At 45.6% G+C, this 12,046-nt stretch overlaps 1 protein-coding gene across 1 annotated transcript in view; it reads right to left on the bottom strand.

Annotated features, from left to right (window-relative positions):
- Positions 1–12,046, bottom strand: part of robo2 (roundabout, axon guidance receptor, homolog 2 (Drosophila)) — a 364,993-nt gene that overhangs the window by 41,406 nt on the left and 311,541 nt on the right. The window contains 4 exon segments of the mRNA XM_056282789.1: positions 423–504; positions 1,667–1,872; positions 5,183–5,354; positions 7,187–7,311. Of these exon segments, the coding sequence (XP_056138764.1) occupies positions 423–504; positions 1,667–1,872; positions 5,183–5,354; positions 7,187–7,311 (585 nt within the window).

The raw sequence follows: 12,046 nt of genomic DNA, 5'->3' as shown, positions 1-12,046 counted from the left end.
CCACATGCTTCCTCCGATACATGTGGAGTCGCCAGCTGCTTCTTTTCACCTGACAGTGAGGAGTTTCGCCAGGGGGATGTAGTGAGTGGGAGGATCACGCTATCCCCCCCAGTACCCCCTCTCCCCTGAACAGGTGCCCTGACCAACCAGAGGAGGCGCTAGTGCAGCGACCAGGACAAATACCCATATCCAGCTTCCCACCCGCAGACACAGCCAATTGTGTCTGTAGGGACGCCCGACCAAGCCGGAGGTAACACAGGGATTCGATCCAGCAATACCCCGTGTTGGTACGCCACCCGGACACCCTATCATGGTCATTTTCTGCACGAGGAGAAGGCAAAGCAAACCAAGAGAACAGAACAGGGCTTTTTTTTTCTTACGTTTGGAAAAAAATCACTTTAAAAGTTTGTGCCACGTTGTACCTTTGACCTCCAGGAAAGCACTCCATGATGTTTCCCCACTGGAGCTGGCAGCCACACATGTGTAGATCCCAGAATCTGAGAGCTAGAGGGAAGTTAAAAAACACACACACACATACGTGCACACGCACACACCCACACCCACACACACCATCAACACGGAGTAAATGACTCCCTTAATGACACTTTTAATGAAAAGGGCATTTCATTTTGCACACCCAGAAAGCAGCAGTAATCGCCGAACACGAGTGATCTTCCCATCACTGACAGGTTGAAAAGCAATGGGCTGACTTCATGGGCTAGTCCGCCGCTTGCCAAATTGTGTCATTTGTGAGTGCCTCAAAGTGCTGACGCTAATTTCCTAATGAATTCCATTTTCCACTCGCCACCCAGCACCCCCACCCTCTGTTCCATCGGTTTTCCCACTGTCCTGCCGACCAAACAAAGGACGGCTGATTAATTTAGGGTGGGCTGCTGGAGGCCCCTGGACCGATGACAGCTGTCTTGTCTTTCCATCTCGCTTAAGAACTTTGGCTGTTGGTTGGTCTTCGTCCCTGTGCCTTCCCTCAATTTATCAAATAAAATGCCAGCGTTCTGCGGCTCCATCAGCGGTAACAGACGTTCCAACATGGCCGCAGAACAGAGGAAGAAGGATGTGATTTTTTATTTTTTACTTGAATCTCTTCTACCCTAAATGTGTATGTGTGCATTAGTATGTTTCGATATGCGAGCTCGCATTTTTACCATTTAGCCGGAGTACATCCAGCCCGGCACAGCCGAGCCTCGCTGGTGCGGTTGCCGCTAAGTGATAAGTATCAACCAATTTGCAAAAAATCAATACGGCCTATTCATCTCTTTAAGGCAATATGGTTTCCCTTGTCCGTCTAAGTTACAACCTAAGCCTTGTCCCATCGAATTCTCCAAATCTGTTACCCCCGCATTGTGACGGGCTTATAGATGTACACGCACCCTAAATAAAGACACATGCCGGTGTGATGCAATAGCGGAAAAAATGAAGAACGCTTGCGAAGGCACCCTGCCAATAAGAGAAAGCGGGCTGCAGAATGACTAACAAGAGACAGAAGAGGTTGGAAAAGTAATGATGTGAAATACAGCGTGGAGTTTATAAGCCCAGTTATCATAACAACACGGTATAATGTCATAATGGTCTAGCAAGTACATACTGGATAAAAAAGCAATAAAATTTTTTTTTTTTTTTTTTACTCAAAACAGTCACAAACTCGTACCTTGATGTTTTTAATCAGAAGACTGCCCAGCTCCTGTAGGGACATACGGGGGTCCTTGCCTAGCAGACTGACCCCATCCTTCAGCCAGCTGATGGAGGGGATGGGGTCTCCGGAGGCGTGGCACTTCAGCAAGGCCACGCTGTCCACCGCCAGTGTCTGATTGGATGGGCCCTGGCGAATAATGGGCGGCGGTCTGTCTGTGAGCACTAGGATGAGATAAAAAGAGAGTTGGTGAGCAACATATAGTATATCCATCCATCCATTATCCAAACTGCTTATCCTACTCAGGGTCGCGGGGATGCTGGAGCCTATCCCAGCAGTCATTGGGCGGCAGGTGGGGGAGATACCCTGGACAGGCCGCACGGCCATCACAGCCCCCCCCCCCCCAAAACACACACACACATTCATACCTAGTGATCATTTAGTATGGCCGATTCACCTGACCTACATGTCTTTGGACTGTGGGAGGAAACCGGAGCACCCGGAGGAAACCCACGCAGACACGGGGAGAACATGCAAACTCCAAACAGAGGACGACCTGGGACGACCCCCAAGGTTGGACTACCTCGGGGGTTGAACCCAGGACCTTCTTGCTGTGAGGCGACCGGGCTAACCACTGTGCCGCCCATATAGTATATAACATATCCAAAAGCACTTGTATACAACATCCAGTAACAGTATTGACGCTCCATTGGACAACATGAAATAGGTATTACGGTAAAATAAAACAGAGTTTTATTTACCATAAAAAGTGATTGGTGGGTGTGGGTAGCTATCAGAGGTAAGCTATTTTTTTCTACAGGTCTTGTAACTGAACCACAAAACAATGACTGGATCCCACATTTTCCAGGAAGCAGGGGACAGAAAAGCTGAGTGGTGTTTTCCACTCTCACTGATGTGGCAGAGGGATGCTAAGCAGTTTCCAGTTCCCGCCTGGATGGCCTTATATTTAGACCCTACTCTTGCCTCTGTGGCACAGACTGGTGGTGAGGCTCCTGCCTATTGACTCAGTGCGGTTTAGATAAACACTCCATCATGTCCAGTGGGGGGGGGGGCAATGAAAGGTGTATTTCGATACCAGTGGCACACATGGATGAAACCGGTGCACGTAACCCCTCCTTCGAGTTTGACCGAGTAAGAAAACGTCAAAACCAAAAACACATACTCTCAGAGGAGACATCGCTTTGAGTGAAGACGTATAGAAGATTGATGAGCGACCAGATGCTGCCCAACACTTCTTCTGATGTCTATATTGATGCTAATGTTGAAAAGCTGCATCCCATTTCTGTGCATACATACATTTGTAATGTGTTCAGAAAAGCCTGTGGGTCCTCTCTATGAAATAGTGGATGTGTCAGAGGTGCTCTCTTAGTGAGTTAGCACTCCGGCACACAGGCGGTTTATACTGTATATTTAGAGTTGAATAATGTGGAGTCCCCCCAGCGTCAAGGAGCCAACATTAATTAGAAAGTATGGATTAATGATGTCAGACCTGGAGGGGCTAATTACCGAGTCTACCTTAGTAACCTTTCAACACATCATCACGCCCTCTTTTCCGCTCCTCCTTTCTCCAACATCTATATCACTGAAGAAGAAGCAATTTCAAGAAACTGCACATATGCTGTGTTATGATCCGCCCTAACATTTGTCCGTTTAAGAGAAACGCTTCACACCGCAGCCGTTAAGGATAAATGGACGAGTGCCACAGGTATTGCACTGATTTCATTAATAAAAAATAAAAAAAATCAGTTTTCCTTGATCCCGTTAAATATTTTAAATTATAGCTCTTGGCAGAAAAACCCATCAGAGAGCAAAAATCAGAATCACAACCGAACCAAAGGGAGCATTCAAAAGAAGCTGTAGCTTTCCAAGGCCTCTCTACATTTCACCTTACTCCATCAGCTCTCCCCGGGAGTTTTCTGTCTGTCATTGCTATGACCTTGTATGATTCACACAGAGTTTATGGGCACAAATAAAGCCCTGTGTTTCACATTGTCATTGTGTCAATGGTGGAGGTAGACCGGGGCTGCTTAATCATCCACCATTGCCCTCGTTCATGACTACAACACATTCCACATTAAAGAAATATGACAGAGCGCTGCGGCTACTCCTCCTGACAAGGGCATGCACGGGGAGAGCGCTCGGTCCAGGGAGGGGATGTGTCTGCTTTTACGGACTGATGGCACGGCGGAGTGATGGAAGAAGAAGGAGGCGACGCTCGATGGAGGCCTTGGGTTGTCTGGATCAGGAATTTCTCATTACAAATCTCCTTGAACTTCAGAGGCTGGTGCCGGGCCCCGGGACAGTAAATCACCAGAGGACTGCAGCAGGTGTGGCCGTGACCTCGTCCTGGCCCTCCTCCCCTGCACTCTCAACCCATCCTCCTACCCCGCTGGCCCCGCCTGACACCCGTCCACCTCGCACATCCTCAATCTTGCACATTCCAGCAGTGCACGCCCCAAGGAATCTGAACCCGAAACTTAAACAAACACTAAAACGTAAACGGCGAACAATAGATGAGCCGAGACCCTCACAGCCGGAGGTGTGACGCTGTTATTCTGGGCCAAAGAGGTTGTGCATATATTTAAAAGAAATATCACAGCAAACTCGATGCACTTCAGACAGGAAATTAAAACATGAGGTGATATTACTGCAGGCTTCTAAAACACTGACGTTGATTGTTTTTGTGGTGGAACCCTTCGAACCCAAGACACGAGGTATGAAAAAAAGGTAACTTTAACTTCCTCTTAATCTTTTTTTGCTCGCAGGTTCTTTAGGAGATGTACGACTGACCGTCTATCTCCCTCTTTTGCCGGCAGTGCAGATTAGATGCTCCCACGTCTCACTGGGCCTCATAACTCATCCTGCAGAGAGCGCTTGTCACTCATTCACTCAATCAATCATTTCCCACCTCCACTCTCTCGCTCTCACACCCAAATGCTGATAATTAAACCTGAAGGGACTCAAGGGCAACGCTTTATTCCCCCTCCACAAAAAAAAAGATAGAAAGAAAAAAAATAATTAAATAGCATTTGATGGAACTGAAATGAAAAACTTGCTGCGGAAACAGTGTAACTGGAAGACAGGGTCAAACCGGCGCCCAGATTTTTCAAACAAAAGCAGAAAAGCAAAAACGCATTCCTGAACACAAAAAACACCCCCAACTATTTCTTTTGGTCCTTTTCCCTTTCCTTTTGCTTTCCAAAAAAAACAAACCCTAAAGGCCACATTCTCTATTGCATTCATTAGCACGAGGAATGTGTTTTGAATTACAAGGCCGTTTAAATCGCACAACAAATTGAAACCGGATGTAATAAACTCCAGTAATAAATACAAAACAAAACCTATTTGTTGATGCCTTGGTGTATGTCAGGGTAAATCGAACACATGTGCACATTAAAAAGCACATCTGTGTTTAGATGCCTGTTCGCAACCGCCTCGCTGGGTGCACAGTTGCACTACAGCATGCGCGTGTGTGCCGGCACAGAGGAAAGCGTGTGTCATGTTCCTCCTCACCATCTGTGACCTCCAGTTGAGCCTTCGCGAGGATGCTGCCCGCAACTGTCAGAGCCTGGCAGATGTAGTAGCCGGCGTCCGACCGCTGCACGGACGTGATGGTGAGGTCTCCGCTCAGTGAGACCGAGAAATGACTGTTGGGCTGTTGGGGCTGGTTGGGAAACAGCAGATTCTGCGGAGGAAGCGACAAGGAGCTGGTCAGAGATGAAACGGATCCGTTCACGGCCAGGAAATCCTTCAACTCATTTACAATCATAACTTCCCTCCACACCCAACACACACAAACGCACTCAGACAAACGCAATTACAGCTAGTAACCATTAAATTCATCACTTGGTTAACGAATTATGTGTATAAATACACAATGAGATGGCTTGGTTTCATAAATGGTAGTTATTCTTGAGCCAAGCCAAAGGCTCCAGAGCGTTCGCTGGGCAGTGTCTGCTCCCGGTTTCTGCTGGCTTTAATGACTACTTTCTTCACCGGCTCTATCCCATAATAGCTATGGGCTTCTTTGTTTATCCACAAAGACCATCCCCTCTTGAGTTCAGCTTTTATCAAATATGAAACAATTTATCTTCACTTAAAAGGCTAAGGAGAACGGTTCAATCAATCCTGGCTATTTGGGGTAATGAGAGGTGATCAGAGCTCTGTGATGGCCCGAGGGAGGAGAGACGACACTGACTAAAATTTCACCTCTGCCTTTCTTTGTTCTTCAGCACCCCCCCCCCCCCCGCCCTCACCCCCCTTCTTTGTTTCAAACCTTCTTTCTTCTTCTTTGGTCTCCAAAGCTAACGAGCAAAGAAAAAAAATGCATTAGCCGGATTCAATTACACCTAATGACTTTAATGCAACGCATTATGTCGTTTTTTTAATTAGGCCCTGCCCACCTCTAGAACATGATAGATGTCCACTTCACTATCCTCAAGAGTGACAGAGAGGCCTTCCTCTAATCTAATTACTGTCTTTAATTACAGCCTTAATTTGTTCTTCTAACAAATACCTTCATATCTTATTTACACCAGCGTGGGCGAAGGGGAGGGGGGGGGTGAGAATCAATAAGCACACAGACAGAAACAAGTGCCCAGCGAGCAAGGAAGTGCATTTGTTTGAGTAAAACTGTTGGTAAAACGTCAGTTTCCAAGGCTCTGTGTTTAATCACGCAGCAGTGAAGGTAATCAGTTAGGTGGTGTGTGGAGCCGCACCACATGAACAGGTTCACAACAGTTAATAGTGAGTCCTCAGTCTTGGTCACCATGAGCTGGAGACAGCATGGAGTATTACATGTAATGTTTTTATTTCATCCACCTAGTGTCTACATGAACACATAAGTGCTGTTTCACTCATTCACTGTGAGAGTAGCACTTTGCTGTAATTGTTGGCCCTCAAGCTGTGTGTGTGTGTGTGTGTGTATCTATATGTGTCTGAACTTTAGCCAGAGCCGAACCATATCTGGCCCATCTACAAGCCCGTGCAGGTTCCTAATTGGCACTGTTTGTTGAGCATTGTGAGGACAGGCGGGTATTTGAATGGGTTATCTGTCTGAGGGATAGGATCGCTGTCTTATCTCTTCGGGGTCATGGGAAACTGATTAGCACTTTGCCAGCCAGCCTTAGTGTCATTTGGCGGCAGCTCTGAACAAAGGTGTTCTAGTGTGTCTGTGCTAAAGATACTGATGGGAGATAGTGAAGTTTGAAGTGCCTCTGTGTGTGTGTGTGTGTGTGTGTGTGTGTGTGTGTGTGTGTGTGTGTGTGTGTGTGTGTGTGTGTGTGTGTGTGTGTGTGTGTGTGATCATATCAGAGAGGGGCAAAAAAAAAAACCCCAACAAAAAACAACAGTAAATGAGGGCACTTTCAGCGGGTGGAATCCAAATGGATTGTTATGTTCTGTGAGACCGACTTACATGAGCGAAATCATTTAAGAAATCCAAACACAGGAATCTCTGAGGTGAGTGTGTTTCCTATTCGTTACAGGGTGTCCGAAGGTGTGTTAGTTATACTTTACCTGGCTTCCCTCCTTCTGCCAGAAGACAGCAGGCTGAGGGTTTCCCTTGGCCTCACATGGGAAGGTGGCGGTGCGACCTTGGGCCACTATCTGGTCCCGTGGACGGATGACAAACTGGGGTGCAGCTGGGGTCAAAGTGTAAAAAACACGAGTGTTAGTAGAAGCTGGCACACAGTGTGGCCAAACATCAGGGACTGGAGGTCATCAGGGCTTAGGGATCTCAAACATGAACAAGCACTGTACCACAAGATCAAATCAAAACGGGGACGCCGTACAGAGCTTCCATGCAGCATTAAAGACCTTTGGCTCTATAATGGCTCTGAACAGAGGAAAAAAAAAAAAAACACCAAGGACTCTCATGGCTTCTTGCCATGGTAACCAGGTTGGCCATTCATCCAGGTGAGGCTGAGGCTGAATGAATGACAGTCACATCTGCATTCCCACAGAGAAGTGCCTTGGTCACATTAAGAGCTAGGTTAAATACAACACTGAGGCATTCCCCGGGGATGTCCAAGACTGAACGGACAAAGACACATAGGTTGTTTTGTCTACACTAAAGACTTTCCACATTCAACACTTAGTCCACGTCATGTCGAAGCTCAGACTGAAAACAGGGTCTGAGGTAGCTCAGTAGTTCAGATCCAAGCCATAGTAAAAGATACTTAGAGAGAGAGAGAGAGAGAGAGAGAGAGAGAGAGAGAGAGAGAGAGAGAGAGAGAGAGAGGAGAGAGAGACACATCTTGCTTCATTTACCTTACCCCAAGCTAAGGTGAAATTTATGGTTCCGTGTCGAGGTGACCGTGGGACCCCAGTGTAGGCGTCTATGGCGTGGTATCTGATTTATATTACTACACAGATGCAGCTCTAGGCTGTCATAGCACTGTCGCAAACTAGATGGCAGAGTCGTGCACGCCATGCCAGAGCACGCAGACAAATCAGGTGCTGGAGTAAGTAATCGTGTTTACATTCGCTCATATAAATGACTGTACAAGCCCTCATCCCAGCACCTTCACTGTCAAGTTTTCTGATTGCATCGCCATCTTGGGATTTGTGGATACAGACACTGGCATGTTTGGCTTTCGTTTGGAGGCTCTAAAGTTTGTACAATGATGTGATGACCACCATCTCATTGTAAACACTAAGGACAGAAGAAATAATTTTTGATCCAGGACATCTGGGGGATCTTTCCCCACTACTGACCCATAATGCCTGTATTACCCAGGTTCATTCTTACAAATACTTGGATGTACATATTGACGGTACTCTGTCTTGAGATGTCCATGTGAATTCTGCATGTAACAGGCTCCAACAGCGACGCTACTTTTTGCATTGACCCAGCGTGTTTGGGGTTGTACAGAGGGTAATGATGTTATTCCATCATGCTGTGATAAAAAGCATATTACATTACAGACTTTCAGCTTGGTTTGGTAACATATCAGTTAAGCTAAAATCACAAATAAACAGACTGGTCCGCACAGCAACGAAAGTGATGGGGGCTCTTTGATAAGACTATAGCTAAAGAGGCTGGGAAAATTATCGCTGACCCCTCTCATGTCCTGTATTCAGAATACGAACTGCTCTCATCGGGTACACTGCAAAAAATGAAATCTTATCAAGTGAAAATATCTTGTATTTGGTACAATAAGTCCAATACTGAGTAGAATTATCTTGTTCCACTGGCAGATAATTTTGCTTAGTTCAAGTTTTTTTTTCTTGATTTTGGTCAATTTAATCTTATTTTAAATAAATGTTAATCTTGTTTTAAGAAAACAAGATCAAATTGACCAAAATCAGGAAAAAAAAAACTTGAAATAAGCAAAATTATCTGCCAGTGGATTAAGATAATTCAAGATAATTCTACTCAATACTGGACTTATTGTACCAAATACAAGATATTTTCACTTGTTAAGATTTCATTTTTTGCAGCGTAGACGCTACAGGGTTCCAATCAAATACAGGAAAAGACACCTTAACAGATATAAAAACTCTCTCATCCCTCTATCGGCGAATCTCCTAAACTCAGGACATATCTGAATGCACTTTATGTCTGCACTTCTCTGTGCTATGCACTGTATGTCTGTTTACTGCACTACAACATATGCATTTTTATGTGGCAGCCTTTAGGTCCAAGACAAATTTCCCTACGGACAACTACAGTAATCCTGAATCTTATTTACTATTAAAAAAGTAAATTAACGGGAGGTTTGTAATGGAAATGGATCTGCTAGATGAGTAATAAGTTAGCGGCCCTAGCAAACCAATCACAGCTCTTGTGGTCCGCATAGCCCCCATAACCTCCACCTGCAGTTACATATTTGAGGAGATGCCCGTAGGCTTTGGCAGAGCCCCTTATGTAGCTTCAGAGACCCCACCGTAGCCTGCAGCGGAGCACTACGGTCACACTGATGTAGAGCCATAAATCAGTTCTATCACCTCTTCATCAAAGACAGAAGGGCTGAAAAGCGACAACACACCTTGACATAGCGGCGTAAAAGTTTTAGCCCATATCCCCGACGGTGCCAGAAACCAGGCCTTAGCATTCATGCCAGATCGAAATATTTCTAAATTGACAGGTTCAAGTGCAAAGGACACAAAGTTTTTAGATTATGAGTACTTCTGCACCACAAGTCCCGTGTTCACTTCCTGACCATTCACTGTGTTAGGATACACTGCTAGACACCATAAACAAGTGTTAACGCAATTTGATGAATCTTTTCAAGACTTCCTTTTTTCTTTTTCTTTTTTTTTGGATCCCGCCCCACCTTTTTTTCCCCAATTGTACTTGGCCAATTACCCCACTCTTCTGAGCCGTCCCGGTCGCTGCTCCATCCCCTCTGCCAATCTGGGGAGGGCTGCAGACTACCCCATGCCTCCTCCGATACATGTGGAGTCGCCAGCTGCTTCTTTTCATCTGACAGTGAGGAGTTTCACCAGGGGGGCATAGCGCGTGGGAGGATCACGCTATTCCCCCCAGTTCCCCTTCCGCCCCAAACAGGCGCCCCAACCAACCAGAGAAGGCGCTAGTGCAGTGACCAGGACACATACCCATATCCAGCTTCCCACCCACAGACGTGGCGAATTGTGTCTGTAGGGACACCCGATCAAGCCGCAGGTAACACAGGGATTTGAACCGGAGATCCCCATGTTGGTAGGCAACGGAATAGACCGCCACACCACCCAGATGCCCTCGACATCCTTTTTGCTTCACAAATATGACTACAGAGAATGAATGATGTCCATACAGAGCATGGTGCATTCCTGCAGAGCGGAAAAAATGCTCTTCTGTTTCCAAAATCAATCTTTATTACATAGTCACTTTTACTCAAAGTATTCTTAGTCAAAATTTTTTCATCCGTCTAACTCGAAACAGTAGATCTTGCAGATGTCTGAACTTTGACCTCATTAGATAGATGCTCAAAAGACTTGTACTTGTTTATGCTGTGCCATAAGTAGATGCTTTGACATTCAACTAGTATCTCGACCCTTTGCTGACAAGTGCATTTGCTTGCAACTGTAAGACAGTTAATATTGCACTCCTTACAGGGAGGAGAAGAAGCTTCCCGCAACATTTCTTTGACCTAATTGCTTATCTTCTTAGCTTTCCCCAGGTCAAGCTTTCCCCAGGTCCAACCCTATACTTATCATGCTTGTTTTTTTCTCCCTCCTTTATAATGAATCATTAAAAAATATCTGAATTGTTGCAAAGCGGCATCTTGCACCCTTTCTGTTTCTTTTGATTGCCGTTTAATTCCTTGCACTGACAAGCCAGCTGGTTCCAGTAAGGGTAAACCCTTCTCATTTGGCCGGTTTCTCCTTGTAATCCCTTTTTGGGAGTGTGTATTTGTCAAAGATACACACAGTTGGGAAATCTACAGATGGCTGCAGAATTACGGCCTTCCCATTTGGCTTTCTTGCAGCTTGGATTTCTTGTGGCTCTCACAATATTGGGCCCTGATACGGAGCTCCTAAATCACGGTCTGGCAAAAGCTCAGTTTCCTCCCTTCTCACTTTCTGTCCCGGCCGGCCAACACACTGCATGAGTGCTCGCTGCTCAACGAAAGTGTGGTTTAACACTTAAAAGGCCAGGACCCACTGTTGCACAGGTACATGTAAATTCCTATGCGCAGCGGTGCAGAGAAGTGTTTCTGGGTGGCCGTGGCTCACAAAGGCTTGCAGTATTACATATGTGCACACCTCCAAAATCCCAGCGGCGTGCGCAAATCTAGCTTTACAAGCTGGTCCCTACCACTGCTGTCACACCTCATCTTTTCTCACACTGCATTTATTAGCCTCTCCTTGTCCGCCTCACTCATGGACATTTGTGGCACAAACCTAAAAACCATCGCGGCAGGTCAGTGTGCATGGTGTGGTCTTGCTTTAGCTGGTCAGAAGCATAACGTAATTAATAGCAGGAATGTGCCGCTGCAGCCCCTGTAGAGGTGGAAACTTGTGACTTTAATGTGAAGAAAAATTAATTTTCAAAGTGGTCTAAAGACCCTAGCTAGCTTTAACACCTCTCAAACTGAAATAATACGGTCCATGAAGTGGTCTTTTTTGTAGCCCAAAAACTTGCCATGGAGGTTAATTTAAAAAAAAAATTTTTTTATTATATTTCAGCTTTCCTGAAGAATTAGCCAAACCTCTTTGTTTGAATCATTATTTGACATGTTTAATCATATTTGACTATGTTATGTCTCTAATGAGTTGCGTGGACACAAGCTACACTGTCAAAATTCCAGTTTATTCACTGACAATAGCCAAAATATAATTTGTACAAGGTATCATGACTCTCCGTGCTAAATCAAAACGGTGTAGTAAAAGGTAAGAAGCCAAGTTCTTTCTTCATCGGCTAGTCCCTGG

Source organism: Lampris incognitus, chromosome 7, assembly GCF_029633865.1.
Source record: "Lampris incognitus isolate fLamInc1 chromosome 7, fLamInc1.hap2, whole genome shotgun sequence".
Taxonomy (NCBI): Eukaryota; Metazoa; Chordata; class Actinopteri; order Lampriformes; family Lampridae; genus Lampris; species Lampris incognitus.
The sequence above is the reverse complement of the archived record's forward strand: the minus strand, read 5'-3'. Positions and strand labels throughout refer to the sequence as shown.